Here is a 16,482-nt window from a genome sequence, read left to right on the forward strand (position 1 = left end):
GAAGACTGTATAAACTGTGTTTCAACCCAACACAGACAAATGGAACAATTATTTTTTATCATTAAACTTTCTGAAACTACATAAAATTGGTTTGGAGATTCTGTGCGTCACTACACTTTACAGGAACTCAAGCCCACAGCAGAAAATTACTTGGAATTTTGGTACTAAAGTCAGAACTTTTGACTGTCCACAGGGATATGATGGGACAAAGCACTTTTCAAATGTGAAGTGCTGCTCGAGGCCAGATGCAAAAGTAATTTGAAGCACCACAACTCACTAGGGGAGCATGCAGAATTGCCTCTAATTTTCTCACTGGCTGCGTGGGCCTCCAAGGCCATGTAGGCAGCAACTTCCAGAACAGGAAGTCAGTGCTGTGATCTGCATGCCGCCACCACAGATCATTGGAGCAGCTGCACAACAGCCAAGATGAAACATCAATAATGCGCTGGAAATCAAGCCACAAATGTTAAAGCTTTTAAAATAAGTGCTTAAAGGTTCCACAGTTTACCTGATTTTCAAATCCAGATTGATAGAAACAAAGACTAGGTTTCAGTACTTAACAATAACTTTTTTACAAGTAAGTAGACTACAGCTATAGATAAACAAGTTATAAGTTGTTGGCATATAACATTGCTAATTATAACTCTAATCCTTTCCATCATACACACTTCCTTGAATGCGTGTGCACACACGCATAAGCATGGATAGGCAGAAAAAACACATGGACAGAGAGGAGAACTGTTAGTTTTGTAGTCTTTGACCATAATATCTGTTGCATTTATTCTTGTGGATCAGAAGATTTCTTTTCTGCTTTCCTTTTTTTTTAATGTTTCCACTGGTTTACAAGAGGCACAGAGTGGAACTAGGAGAAAGTGAGGACTGCAGATGCTGGAGATCAGAGTTGAAAAATGTGTTGCTAGAAAAGTGCAGCAGGTCAGGCAGCATCCAAGGAGCAGGAGAATTGACGTTTCAGGCATAAGCCCTTCTTCAGGGCTTTCCTGAAGAAGGGCTTATGCCCAAAACGTTGATTCTCCTGCTCCAAGAGGCACAGAGTGGCTCCTTCATTTATAAAACAGCCTCTGACTTTACAGTTTAAAAAATCAGCTTGTAGCAACTGCAGAAGGAAAGAATAACTGTTTTTCTTCATATTTAAAGTGGATTTTGACTGCAGAGGAGAGCAAGTCACTCCTGAGCTGGTAGAGATCTAGTGACTTCTCTGTGTCGTGCTCCTAGCCCCACGATGTTCAGTTAATGAACTAATCACATAGTTGTTGGCCGGCAGTAAGTCTTTGACATTGATAACTAACTGATCATTAGTCCATAGACCAATCAACTTATTGCCAAGAAAAGCTCCAACTGTTAACAACCCTTCAGTGCCAGCTTATCTGCAAAAACTGCTTTAACCCACTGCAATACAAACACATTTCTTGCTTTCAAATCATGTATCAACCCTTGAAAAACACTGATTTTAAAATCAGTCTTTATTATGTTAATCAATTTTAAGAGCACAAAAATAAAAAAGCATGGTGTTTGCAGAAGGAAGGAATTAAAAGGGTTTACTTAGAAATCTGTGGTTGCTTACAGAATTTGTACAAAATGGTTCAAGAAATATGATGGTCAGTCTTCAACCATTTTTAAGATTGGCTTTAGAGCAGAAAAATCAAATCATAATTGTTTACTTTTCAGACTAGAGAATCATAAACAATGCTGTTCTCAAAGGGCCACTGCAGTAATCACTGCGGTTTTATTTTTGCTGTATATAAATGACTTAGCTCTTAAATATTAAATAGAATTTTCAAAATTTGCCAGTGATGTCAAACTTAAAGGAGTGGCAGACAATGAGAATGATAAAAATCACGAGTAATATGATGTTGATCGACTAGCAGAATGGACAGATGACATTTAAATTAGAATAGAGATGATGCATTCTGGGAGATAGAACAGAAAGAAGTAATTTTAGACGTAATAGCACAGTTTGAAATCGTTTACAGGAACATAGAGACCTCAGTTACATGTGCATTTATCAGTGGAGGTAACAGAACGTTTGAGTGTTAAACAAAACAGATGGAGACAGTGTATATAAAAGTATGCTGAACGTCTATAAAGCAAGGTAGATCTGAATTAGAGTATTACTGTATGCTATTTCTGGTTGCCACACTCTGTAAAGAATCTGAGTATCCTTGAGAAGGTGCAGATGAGGTTTAGCAGATTGGTTCCAGTGTGGAGGACTTTAGTTTCAAGGGTAGATTGGAAAATCTGGTGTTGTACTCCTTGAAATAATAGAGGTTGAGGAGCAATTTGATGGCAGTGTGCAAGCTAATAATTTACTGATAGCACAGGATTCAGAATGAGGCCAATAGTGTGTAGGTTTCACAGGTTTTAAGGTTCTGAGCAAGCGATGCATAGGATATGTGATGGGTTTTTTTTCACTTTGCTGAAAGCAATGCCTATGAGGGTGATAGGAACAGAAATAGTTGACGATTTCAGAGGGAACATGAGTGGACACTTGACAGCAATAATTTGTAGGGTTACAGAAATTGAGTAAAGGCATGAGACTGGATTGCTCAGTGGAGAACTAACGTATTTCCAAAGGGCTGGATGGGCTCCTGTGTTACAACTGACTAATTTTAAATGCTGTATAAGTGAAGATAGGGAAAATATTTTAACTATTGTGAAAATAGCAGTTGATGGTCTGCCGTGAATGATCTGATCACCCCAAAAACCTGGTTAAATTATATGCCTGGTGGATCTATTCCTTTCATCCTTCTGCTATCAAGCTAATTGGTTCTGTATTAGAATTTTAATTTTATCTTGCATAAAGCTTCCACATTAGTATTGAAAACCTGGATGACTTGTTGATAAATGATGTTTCTTTAAGTGACCCAGTAAAACCATCATTTGAGGGAGCCTTTCTCAAAGGCTGCTTTTACTGATTTTTACAACAGTAAAGTATTTTCTCTGCAGAGAAAATAAACTTTCTTTCTTGGGAAGTGAAAGATTTTTTTGTAAAGTATTTCTTCAAACATCCTGATTTTCATGATGATAATAGCTTATATTGTATTTAACCCACTTCAGTACTAATTGATACTTTTGTTATTTTGTTTTCATATTTCCAGGATATATTTTGGAGAAGTACAACTGAATGGCCTGGGTGAAGGTGTGTTTCTCAAGTTTTGTATCCATAAATGATTTGATTTTTAAAAATTCTGCTGGATTTTCCCCTCTGTTCCTAACTAAGAAATTGCAAATGGGACTTTGTTTTCTAGTCTACTATTGCAGTTCCCTAACATGTCCTCTATCTTACCAGACATTCGGAGCTAATCAAAGAAACATTTTCTATCCAGTTGCCTACCTAAAGTTATGTCCTCTATGATTGCTGTCTTCTGTGGAATATTTAATGTTGAAGATGGGATGAAGGGAACATTGTACCCTAATGTCATGATAAAATTTTAATTCTCAACCTTCCTGGTCCAATGCCACTACCCTCAGCCACCAATACCCATTCAAAGAGGTGTTTTGAATAACGTGCTTACTTTGGTGTGCTTCAAGATAGACCAATCATATTCAAAATTCCATGCAGCATCCTACCATCTCTAGTTTTGCTTGGCTGACATAAAGTCAGGACTCACAGTCGAGTCAAACACAGGAGGATCATGCAAATGATTTGTTTTAGCCAAAAGTAGAATCATAAAAACCCTAAAATGTGGAAACAAGCTGTTCAGCCAGTTGACTCCACATCAAAGAGCATCTCCCCTGCCCAATCCTATCCCTGTTAGCCTGCATTTCCTATGGGTAATCCACCTAGCTTAAATATATTTGGACTGTGGAGGAAACCAGAGCAGCGGATGAGACTAACACAGACACGGGAAGAACGTGCATACTTTTCACAGGCAGTCACTTGTGAGTGGAATCAAACCTAGGTCCCCAGCATAGTGAGGCAGCAGTGCTAACCACTGAGTCACCACGCTGCTGTACTAAAGCAAAATTTCACCAACGCTGGAAACCTGGAATAAAAACAATAAAATGCTTCAGTTGCTCAGCAAATCGGGCAAAGACTGTGGTGAAAGAAATAATTGTTGCTTCAGGTCAACTACCTTTCATCACTGGACCTGGTAAATGTTGGTTGTAAGCAAGTTCAAAAGGGAGGAACTGTGGTATTGGAACAAAATGCAAGATCTGTCATGGGATGGTTGGCAAGAGAGATTAAGTGGCTCAAGTGGTGATACTGTAGCACAGAGAATGGGTCATAGGCCAGGTGAAGAGATAAGAAGAAAAAGGTTCAGGTGAGGTGTGAATGGTAAAATGCAGAACTTGTTGGAAAAAAACATCTAAACGTTTGTGTCTAAGCCACAAATCTCAAGGTCATGAGTAAATATATGCTTAAATGCTTCCATTGCCCAGATAGTGAAGATATTAAAATGTCTAAGTTTTGAAATGCAAGTGAAAGGCTTTGTAGTACAAAGGTCATCCATTGAAAGAACACCGCCCACCCAGTAGAGGTAGTCTTTTATTCGTGATTTTTCAGACACAAAAGACCAATTATGAGGTGCTAAAATATGATAAACCACAGAAGTCATTTTTGTCACAGAATAGCAACATCCAACACTGTTCATTCCGTTGTCATTGCATTTTTAAATAAAAATATAGTAAATGCAACACTTCCCCTTTTACCTCCTCCCTTCTCACTGTCCCAAAGCCTCAAATAGTTAGTCACGGTGAAATGGAGATTTTGTAATGTTTTCAATTTAGTGCATTGTATTTGCTGCTCAGGCTAAGGTCTCCTCTATTTTGACAAGACCAAATGCCGGCTGAATGAGTTTGCAGAGCAACTCCAGCTATTCTGCAAGTATAACCCCACGCTTACAGTCCCGTCATTTTAATTATCCACTTTACTTCCATTCTGACCTATCTATACGTGGCCTTCTAATCAAATGTTACCCCAGTGTAACCTTGAGGAACAGCATCTCTTTGCTAGGCGTTTTACATTTTCCTTGTTTGACATTGAGTCCAGTAGTTTTAATTCCTATAACCTGCAGCTCAATTGTTTTTTTCTTTTTGTCTAATCTTTGTTGCAACGCTTATTCTGCTTTTACCATTTACACATTTTCTAGATGCAACTTTTGTCTCTTTACCTACTCGCTACTGTCTCTTTTTTTTGCCTTACACTATCAATTCTTTTGTCAGTTGATCTTACCAGTCAAAGGCTTGCCCTTTTATTCTTTTCTTCCATCCCCTCCAATCTTAATCTGAAGTTACGGTTCTGAAACAGAATAGATCTTGAAACCTTTTCCATTTTTCTGTCACTCTCAGGTTTTCAAACAGTACGGGTCGGAATGGTTGGAACTCCTGTTGGTACTATCACGCTGTCGTGTGCATACCGAACTAATCTGGCTTTCATGTCTGGCAGGTAAAGTGTGGTGCAGTTTTATACTGGCAGTGCTATAATGATCATGGTAGGGCAAACTAATTAAAACAATTCATAAATGTTTGGGTAAGTCATTTGCAAAGTTGAATGATTGTCTGATACTCGTGTTGAGATTACTTGATGTTTATATAGTCATTCTGCAGAGCATTATATTAAAAATAAGGCTCTTTGGGAAAATTAGATGTTCAATTTAAATACAAGCAAAGAAATTTGCTATCTAACCACTGGAGTGTCACAGTTGATTTCACAATGATGATCAGCAATTGTTTTGTATCTGAAAATGCATGTATGCTTATGTCAGGCAATGATATGGCTATGATATGTCCAGAATGGTTGCACTGTGTTAGTTGACTAGGCTGCCAGTGCTCATGTCCACTTACATTCAGAAACCATGGCTAACATGAAGTGCTGACTCACTGGAACACTAATGAACAATAGTCTTCACTTTAAATACAAGATGCAAACATTGAGGAATTAACCAGGAGAAAACACTAACAATCCTTTCAATTAATTCAGGAATTTGTGTACACAGTTGAAAGTAATATTTACAGGCTGCATAAGTTTGAAGTACTGCAGATTTCTGTGACTTTCTGTACACAGAATAAATTGTCTGAGAAATGTCAACAGTTTGTGTCACAGATATTGTGCATGTGAATTTAAACACCTGAGCAATTCTACAATCTCTTGGCTATAAAGACTCTGAAGCACTTTTCCTTTCAGGAAGTAAGATTGAAAAGGTTTAGATGGTTGTTCTCAATTTTAACTCAAGAACAAGAAATAACTGCTATTGGTTTAACAACAGGTTTGGAGGGAGTGCACATTCACACATGCGTCACCTGGGATGAAACAAATTATGAATGACTAGGTAAACAGGTTTCAATTATCTGTAGATGAGGTTAAAAAATTATCTCATTTGAATATTTCAAGCTATGATGGAAATGAACAGGTTAAATCAGGTGCAATTTCTCTCTCTCATACAAATTATGAATAAGGTGACTTCATCACATTAGACATAAATCGGTCAAGAGTGAAAACAAAAACTTTCTTCGACAAATAGTCATATGAAACTAGAATTCACTACAGCAAGTCATAGATGTAAGATCAATTGTAACATTTAAAAGCATGCTGAATATGTGAACAAAATGTGAAGCAGTACAGAGGAGGATAAAGAGCTGCAACGGCTCAAAAGGGAGACTCACCTGGTATACATGTTCTCTTGTAGACTTTCTGTTGTGTCAGTTACGATAGCTGACTTGCAGAAAGAATTTCACCAGGTTATTGGATTCAGTCTTTAACAGCTCATCATTTCAAAGTTAGTAGGTAAATGCAAACATAATACTCAGAGAGAAGTATAACAAAACAACCGTTTGGAGGTAAATTGGTAAAATGGGGAAGACAGATTGCTGATGAATTTCAGTGCCGAAAACTGAGATGTGGTAAATTTGGTTGGAGGAATGAGGAAAGTCATTATGAACGAATTGACGTATCTTAAATGGGGGTCAAAATTTAGAGACCTAAGGGTGTATGTTCAGAATAGCTGATGGTGGCAGGACAAGTTGAGATGGCTGCTAAAAAGCATATAAGTTTCATCGTTGATAAATACGGGCATCAAATTAAGAAGCCAGTAGTTTATGTTAAACCTTTATGAAATGCCGGTTAGGCCCCAGTTGTTGCATTCTGGGCGTAACATTTTGGAAAGGATGTCAAGGCATTAGAGAAGGTGCAATGGGGATTTACTGAATTTACAGACTGAAAGACTTCTGTTACCTGACGAATCTGGAGAAATTGGGATTGTTATAGTAGCAAGAAGAGTTTATTTAACCTGATTATACAGAATAGTAAAAGTTTTTGATTAAGTAAATAGGCAGTTTTTTTTCCCCCAGTGGCTGAAGAATTAGTGCAAAAGAACACCAATCTAAGATAATTGGCAGAAGATCCAGAGCAACTACGTAGGAATTAAGATTTGAAAAGCACTGTTTGGTGGATGTAGATTCAGTGATAACCTTCAAAAGGAAGCTACTGAATTTCTGCAAGTCTCCAGCAGAGCCACAAATGAACTGAGGCAAATAAGTTGAAGATGGTAGTGATTTTGAAAGTCACTGGTGGAATCAGGCCTACTTGGCACTATGAAACATTTGCAGCATGCTAGAATATTACAATCTGCTGAATAACATCCTCTCATCTGCAAAGAAAATTAACATATTTCAACTTACATTACCCTAAGGATATCTGAACTTCTCAGAATTATGTAGGGATGATGGTTCTCAAGTAGAAACATCTAGAGTAAAACTTAATATCTCCCCTGAGATGGGACCCATGATTTCAAGGCCTGCAATATTTGGAACATGCTAAAACCTTCCAGTTCCTAAAGAGACTAAAACTGAAACTGAGATTGGAAACCAAAACGTCCAGAGAAACTAAACCATGTAAAAGGAAACTGAACCATCCAGGCTCAGTAATAGTTGATGGATCTTAAAGAAAGCAAAGGCTGGACCCAGAAGCTGAGAATTGGCAAATATACAAGCGCAACAGCTGTTTCTGCACTTGAAGATAACATTAGGGTAGCTATACTATCAAAACTGTCATGAGGAGAGTTGAAGAGATTCTGCAGATGTGTGCCATATTTGGTGAAGATTATGTCTGTGAATTTCTGGTTTATTGTCAGCTACTGGCAGCAGGGGGTTCAAGTTTGAGTTGAAATTCCTCAAGACAAAAACAGAGTTTTGAAAGCCTTTGTGACTGAGTGTGACGACATATTGGATGAGTGGACCGTCAAATAAATTCATAAGACTATTTTCGTTGCATTTGCAGTTTAATCTGTAATTGTACATTTTATATTTGCCTGCTAATCCATGTTTAACTTGCTTATGTTGGTTCTGAATTTAAGAGTATGGATGATTATCTAAGATAAAATTGTTTGGTTTTGTTCAACTCTAGTAGTAGAATAAGCCACATGACTCCATGTGGACTTTTTTACTTTCAGTCAAAAAAACAGGGATATCAAGTGAGAGTTGTTGCCCTTGGCCATGTTTGATTGGATGTGGCTTTGAGGAACTGGACTGGAATTGGGACAAGTCTCCACTGATTGACTAAAGTTAAACAAGGCACAGAGACAATGGTTATGATTATCGGAGGCCAGTCATCTCAGTTGTACAGCATTGCTGCCAGAATTCATCCCAATTGTCTTTAGCTGCTATTTCAATTACCTTCCCTCCACATGGATTTGCTGATTGCCCAGTGTTCAGTTCTGTTCATGCCTTCTCAGGTACTGAAGTGGTCCATATCATATAGAGGACAACAATATTTGGGCTGCTCAGTGACAAGTAATATTCATACCTTACTGGGCAATGACTATCTCCAAGTGAGAACCTAACCTCTTTCCCAGACATTCAATGGTATGACAAAAAGTTATGATGCAGGTACACCATATAATTAGAAAAGGATGGGGAATGGAGTATAAAAGTGGGGAAGTCTTGCTCCAGGCATAAAGCGCATTGGTGAGACTGCACCTGGAGTACTGTGTACAGTTTTGGTCTCCTTACTTAAGAAGGAATATAGTTTAGTTGGAAGCGGTTCAAAGAAGGTTCACCAGCCTGATGAAAGGGTTGTCATATGAGGAAAGGTTGGGCTTATACTAAGTGGAGTGTCAAAGAATGAGAAGTGAGTTTGATTAGTCATTTAAGGTACAGTGGGAGATACCAAGATGGATACAAGAGAGTGTTTACATTCATAGGGGAAATCCAGAACAATTTAAAAATGAAGGGTATCCTATTTAATATATAATGAGGTGGAGTGCTTCTTTGCAGATCATTGAAATTCTCTTCAGCAAAGCATTGTGGACGTTGGATCATTGAATCTTTGAAGATTGACTTAGATTTTTTTTATTTAAGAGTGTGTCCATGATGATGGGGCATGCAGCAATGTTAATTTACAGCTACAGTATTAGTCATGTTCTTACTAAATGGCAGAACACTGAATGCCCTCCTCCTCATATTTTCTATTTCCTTATGTTCAGCATTGCCAAGACACACACCAAAAACCTAGGGTTACCATTGTTCAAAAATAGAACTGGACCAGCCAATGTAAGCATTTTGAGCGTGTCAGAGGTTGTATCTTCTGTGGAAATTGACCTACCTCCTGACTCAAAAATTTTCCAACATCAGTAAGTAGGAATTTCAGGCAGAGAGGAAATATTCCCATTTGCCTGCTTTTAAACATTTCCAACAACATTCAAAGAAGCTTGTGCAAAACAGCTCACGTCATTAGCACTTCGGGTATCACCTTAAACATTTTGTCCTTCCATCATTGTGGTGTGCTGTGTCTTTACTGTCTAATATCTCTAAGACACACTGCAAGAACTCACCAAGATTTATAAGCCCAGGATCCTTATAATAAAGAAAAGAAGTACAGTAAGTAGCTGGGAATGCACCCTGTTGTGTGTTCCTCTCAAATGTGTGCACCACAAAAACCTGAAACTTTGTACTTAATAGTTCTTTGTCAGTACCTTGCAACAATTCAAGAGAGCAGCTTACTTTGATCTTCTCGAGGCTGATTATGAATTGGCAGTAAATGACTTACCATTGACATGAAATTCCCATGATTTCTTTTGTTTTAAAATGGCTTCCACATGATCTACAAACATGATATTTTTCTTCCTTTTTTTTACTTCTCTGCTATGCACCTGTGTGGTGGAGGATTTTGCATTCTCTGCTTAAGGTCTTGCCCCAAGGTGGTTTAGATGAGAAGTGAACAGAGAACAAACTTCCTTGCAATCATGTTCTGTGCCTCTGACTCGTCATGTATTAGAATCCCCTTATCCAGTGATTGATTTGTCAGTATATGGGACGGGAATTGATTCACCTTACCTGAGGATAAAACCTCAATAATACCAATAAACTTCAAATACATTTTCTGACCTAAAGCACCACTACAGGAAGGAACATGGACTCTTCACTCCCCTTCATTGTACTTAAGCAAATACAGTTTCTCTTAGCCTTCAGAAATACGTCACTATCAGCTACATCTCTTGCAATTTTTCTCGTCTATTATTGGTTGTTTTATGTTTACTGTGAGAAAACATTGAATTCTAATTTTATCGATGTTTTTGTAGTTTCTCGTGATACAATATAAGGAATGATCTTATAGTGGTTTATAAAGTCATGGAGGGTGTAGGTAAGGGGGCATATTTTAAGATGGGAAGAGAAAGATTTTTTAAAAATATGATGGGCTTTTTTTTATTTTACAAGAAAGTGGTTTGTGTATGGAATGAACTTCCAGAGGAAGTGGTGGATATCCATACTGTTACGATGTTTAACCAACATTTAGATGGGTACATGAATAAGAAATGTTTGGAGGGATATTGGAACAAGCAGGCAGGTGGGACTAGTTTAGTTTGTGACCAAACGGTCTGTTTCCATACTGAATGACTCTGACAATTGGTTGAGATGCTGTTGCTATAATTTATTAATGAATGAACATTCATGTGACATTGACCCTGATTAGATTTAGTTATCCTTGTTCATGTGTTCTTTTTATGTTGAATAGATATCATTTTGGATTTTTTTACTAGTTTTGTCCTTCATCCCACTGTCTAACCTTTTTCATAACTGGTTAAGTTGACCCAGGGACATTTATGGTTCTCATTTTTAGGAACTCTTTTAAGTTATAATTGTTACTTTGAATTATTTCACAGGCAGCTGGAGCGGACCCAGCCAATCATGGGGATTATCATAGACCACTTTGTAGATCGTCCCTATAGTGGATCTTCACCACTACACCCATGTAACTACAGGTGGGACAACACCCATGTAAATAGTCATAAGTATAAAGAACACATTGTTAGTTGTATTGTGTAGTCATGATTAGGTTGCTTATTCAAGTTACCAACTCACCCTATCCCCAGACACTAAAGTTTAGGCTAAGATTGTATGAGAAATTGCATCATCTCTGTTGGATTGAAGATGCAATTTTGAGTTTAAGGTTGAGACAGAGTAGAAGATGCTTTACTTTGATTTACACCTATTCTACATTTGTGACACGCGCAGTGCAAAATATAGAAAAACATTTAATTTTCCAAATTGCCATGTAATTTTTGTTTTAAAAAACAGAACAAAAGCAATCATTGCTTTTCTTCACTTTTTTTCATTTCATCTTCATGTTTCTTTTGTTTATTTCCTTTATTTGAAGCTTTTTTGAAAAACATAGCACTTTTAGTATTGGACCAGAATTCAGAGTGTAGAATACAATATACATCACTGTTGTACTATAGAGTTTGCAATATTATTAGAACATAAATGTGCTAAAGAAGAGGACAAGTTGAGTTGCTCGCAGTACATGGTAAAACAAAAGGCGAAAAAAACAGGAGATTTTAAAATTTATCAAAATAGTTTTCTTTTGCTGGCTTTGTAATTAAAAGCATGAAGTGATATAAACTGGGTGGGTGAGCCAGAGTTTGGAATGTATATCCATGGAGCACTGTGAACCATCTTTTGTTGGAATTCTTCCACCTACACAATGATGAACATGCAGCAAATAATCTATTTAAGTTGGAAGATTTTATTTGGTGCACCTTTGTTAATGGTCACGAAAGCCTGAGAGGAAGGTTCTGCCTTGGGAGCAGATAAAGCTGCTAAGTGATATTGTGGGTTGTTGTTGTTTTCAACATTGGTGCTTGTCGTACCTGCTATATCCACCAGTTGTTGTGTAGTACATCCCAGCTCATCAAATGTGTCATTTTCCTCTTTCACGAGCTAGTGACTCTCAGGTGTAATAGTTGGTGTTTTAAGACGTCCACATCATACTTGCATGTATCTTGCAAGTGGAGTCCTGAGTGCCCCACTGGTCAATGGGCTCTGGTATCTCACTGCACAGAAGATACTTGGGTATACAACCATTTTCCATGCTGCAGATTCACCAAAACTACCTTTTGATTAGTGCAGTTCTGAGGTAGGGTCACAAGACCCAAAGTATTAACTGTGCTTCTCTGTCAGACCTGCTGAGATTTTTCCAACAATTTTAGATTTTGTATTTGATTTCCAGCATCTACAGTTCTTTGGCTTTTTTTGGATTATCGCAGACACTCTGGGAGCTATGACTTATAGGAGACTGTTACATGCATGTACTGTCAAGCTCTGCTGAGGTGTTGAATACCAAAGTGAGATCGACGAAAATAGGGTGAAAGGCTATGTCAAGTTCACTACAGTTATCTGTAGCTGGCATACAGACAATATGAAGTCCACAGTTATGGAATGGACATTGTGTTCTAAAAAGTAACACTTTCATAACAATAACTTGTTGACTTATGTTCGGTTTGGATTCTGCCAGGGCCAGTGAGCTATAGTCTTATTACTGTTTTGGTTCAAACATGGTCAAAAGCACTGAACTCTAGAGGCAAAATGACAGGGACTGTCCTTAACATCAAGGCAGCATTTGACTAATGATGACCTCAAAGAGCCTAAGTACAACTAGAATCAATAAAAATTTGTGGGGGATATCCTCTCTATTGCTTTCCTAGAACACAGGAAAGATGGTTGTTGGAAGCCAATCATCTCTGCCCCTGGATAGCACTGCAGAAGTTGCAAAGCATTGTCTTGGGCTCTGCTGTCTTTCAGGAGAAAGTGAGGACTGCAGATGCTGGAGATCAGAGCTGAAAATGTGTTGCTGGAAAAGCGCAGTACATCAGGCAGCATCCAAGGAACAGGAGAATCGATGTTTCAGGCATGAGCCCTTCTTCAGGAATCTGCTGTCTTTCAGCTGCTTTGATAATGGCCTTCCTTGTATGAAAAAGCAGTTAGGCAGGGTTGAGTGTTCACAGTGGCGCAGTGATCACTACCATTGGCCTCTCTTCAGAAACTGAAGCAGTCTGTGTGCATATGTAGCAAAAGCTGGACAATATCCAGGCTTGGGCTGATAAGTAAGAGAATATATGAGCCCAGATATGCCAGACAATTACGATCCACAATGAGAGAATGGTATTATCTTTGCTAAATCCCCCGCGATGAAGTACACCATGCTTGGCTAAATTAGTGCAGCTCCAACAGCACTCTAGATGGTTGACACTGCACAGGACAAAACAGCCTGCTTGGTCGTCACCCAGCCCACCAAATTAATCATTCACTCCCTCCACTATCTATGTGCGGTAGCAGCATTGTATACCATCACAACTTGCCAGCCACCTTGGAAACCCTTGACCTCTACCACTAAAAAGGACAAGGGCAATTGGTGCAGGTCCGTCCAAGTCTCTCAGTCGCTTGAAATTTTGATCTCCATTACTTTGCTATCACTGTATCAAAATCCTGGAGCTCCTTTCTCTCAGCACTATGGATGTAACTGCACTAGGCACATTGCAGTAGTTCAGGAAAGCAGCTCAACATCACCTTTCTCAGATATGATGTGAAATGAACACCAAATACTGACCTTGCCAGTGACAATATACATCCCATGAAATTAAAGCCTCTCAGAAATTTTAGAATTTATCATTTTGTTTATGTGTATTATTTTGAAAATCTGGGATCATCAAGGTGAATCAACCTTGAACTAAAAATGAAAATAGCTAACTGTAAACCTTTGCTATTATTCTTACTATTAAGAATTAAGAGTTATTTTGTGTTTTACGATCAAGAGGAAGCAAAGGAAAAATATGGTACCAATTTCGGTTCACTAGATGGGTTCATTTCTTTACTTATAGTAAAAAGTGAGGTCTGCAGATGCTGGAGATCAGAGCTGAAAATGTGTTGCTGGTTAAAGCGCAGCAGGTCAGGCAGCATCCAAGGAACAGGAAATTCAACGTTTCGAGCACTGTTCCTTGGATGCTGCCTGACCTGCTGCGCTTTAACCAGCAACACATTTTCAGCTCATTTCTTTACTTGAAGAGTTGTGAATCTTTGGCATTCTCTGTCCTGGAGGGTTGTCGATCCTTCATTGTTGAATATGTTTAAGGCTGAAATGGACAACGTTTTGGAGTCACAGAATGTAACGAGGTGTGGAGCAGACAGGAATGTAGAATTGAGGCCAAACATTTACCATGATTGTATTGACTGGTGGAATAGGTCCGAGGGACTGTATAATCTATTCGTAATTCTGTTTGTTTTTTTAAATCATCACTGGTGGTACTAGGCAGAACATTTGCTTCCGTCAGAATGATATCTCCAAATCAATAAGTGGGATACTTTCATTTTCAATAAGATTTGTATTCATCTTGGTAAGAAATTGTTGTGAAGATTGCATATGGAAACTTACCTAATATTGTACATTAGGGGATAAAATGGACTGAGCAATTCATAATAGTAGGCTACATGAGCAAATTGGGATAAACATGATAGAGACAGTGTTTTCAAATATGTTCGATTGCCTGTGTCTAGGTCTGCATATTGGAATGGAAGGGAACTGTTACTGATCTCTGCTCAGGCACCTTGTTACTGTCTACAGCTTGTTGACACACTTTCCTTATTTTTTTTGTGCCATGTATGGATTACTTGATGTGCATCAACAAGTGGCTAGACTGCATTTGAGATGTTGCATGGATTTTGTCATGGTCTACACAATGAGAAATGTCAGTTTTCTATGGGGTAGCTGTGATTCTGTGACATAAAGTGCAGACATGCAACAGATTCTGAGCTGCAAAAATCTGTCATTCAGATGCAGAGCTCTTGTTTCACTTCATAATTACCTTTGGAGGAGTACAAAGTTTCTTCTATTATAATGATTTTATTTAACCATTATTGAGTACAGAGAAAAAACATTCTTTCTGTTTCTTGTTAAAGTAGCCTTCACGCTGTGATTATTTGGGCATAATCTAACAAGGATGGGCAGTAAATACTGGCCTAGCCAGTGACACCCAAATCCTGTGAATAAATACAAAAAAAGGTTCAAGTTAAGTTGTTGTTGCTGTCCAGTTCCAAGATATAGAATATCTTCCTTATTGATTTCTCACTCCTCTAAGTATTTTGGAACAAATATCTGGTATTCAGTAAATACTAATGCTTTCACCTCAAAGATTTTTAGCTTGTTAATCCACAACAATTTTTTTGAGCAGAGCTTTCAATTGCTTAATCCCATTTAGTTCAACTCATTAATTGAATGGCTTTGCGGAATCCCTGTTCCTCCATTACCTTCTGTTCTAAATTTGTAAAGTATAGCTGTTTATAAATTGAAAATCCTTTTTATTCTCGATCCATGGCTCGTCTGACAAGGTGGTGATAGATTGTATTCATCATGGTGGTTGTTTTTGTAAGAGAATGGCTATCTAAATTACTTCAGAGGACATGAAAATTCAGCCATGTAGAGTGCAACAGGTAAGGGTGGCAAGTGTCATTCAATGGCTTTTTGTGACAATTTGGATATGTGGAAATGACAGTAATGTTATTTTTTTCTGTTCCTAAAATTTTAATCATTTTTAAAAAATTTGTTTCATCCAACAATGAGCAAAGTAAGTGTTATTGGTTTGTACTGCAGCTGGCTGCAGTATCTGTCAACAAGAAGTGCTGCTATCACTACCACTTCCAACTAGGAGCTCCAGTATACTTGTTAAGCTCAGATTTGAAAATTTAATTTGAACAATACGTTTTAATGTTTAAGCCTTAATCATTTACCTGGGAAATATGTTGTACATACCAAAATGAAAAGCCATCACTTGGCAAGATTGAGCTGTTTTACTGAACTAAATGAAAGCTTTAGACGTCTAGATTGGGCAATTCAATGAGAAAACAGAGGCCGAAAACTAGTTTTAGACATTTTTGTATAGAATATTATCTAAGCAGAATGCAGTATTTTTAAAATGTAAGATTATATTTGAAATAGGAAAACTGAAGAGACTTGTTGCAGAGTTTACATGTTCATGATGGGGAATGTGCCTAGACCAACCATAGGAGTTTGGAATCCTAGATATAGTAATCCCATTGTGAGGACTTGAGGTTTTTAGTCCTTATATTGCTTTTTTAATTACAACCTTTCTCAAGTGAGAATTGAATTGGAAGATTTGTCATACACTATAGCTGCAAATCTGAATAAAGCTTATTTTAACTTCAAGTATAGTTTTGATGATGGAATGAAAAAGTGCA

General features: G+C 37.8%; 1 protein-coding gene across 3 annotated transcripts in view; it reads left to right on the top strand.

Annotated features, from left to right (window-relative positions):
* atg13 (ATG13 autophagy related 13 homolog (S. cerevisiae)) overlaps positions 1 to 16,482 on the top strand; it is an 87,248-nt gene that overhangs the window by 32,661 nt on the left and 38,105 nt on the right. For 2 of the 3 annotated variants that reach the window (XM_060838420.1, XM_060838418.1), the window contains exons 7-9: positions 3,117 to 3,157; positions 5,311 to 5,407; positions 11,118 to 11,216. In XM_060838420.1, coding sequence (XP_060694403.1) covers positions 3,117 to 3,157; positions 5,311 to 5,407; positions 11,118 to 11,216 — 237 coding nt within the window. The remainder of the gene's footprint in view (positions 1 to 3,116; positions 3,158 to 5,310; positions 5,408 to 11,117; positions 11,217 to 16,482) is intronic. The other variant, XM_060838419.1, reaches the window with a different exon arrangement.

Source organism: Hemiscyllium ocellatum, chromosome 18 (assembly GCF_020745735.1).
Source record: "Hemiscyllium ocellatum isolate sHemOce1 chromosome 18, sHemOce1.pat.X.cur, whole genome shotgun sequence".
In the NCBI taxonomy this organism is placed as follows: domain Eukaryota; kingdom Metazoa; phylum Chordata; class Chondrichthyes; order Orectolobiformes; family Hemiscylliidae; genus Hemiscyllium; species Hemiscyllium ocellatum.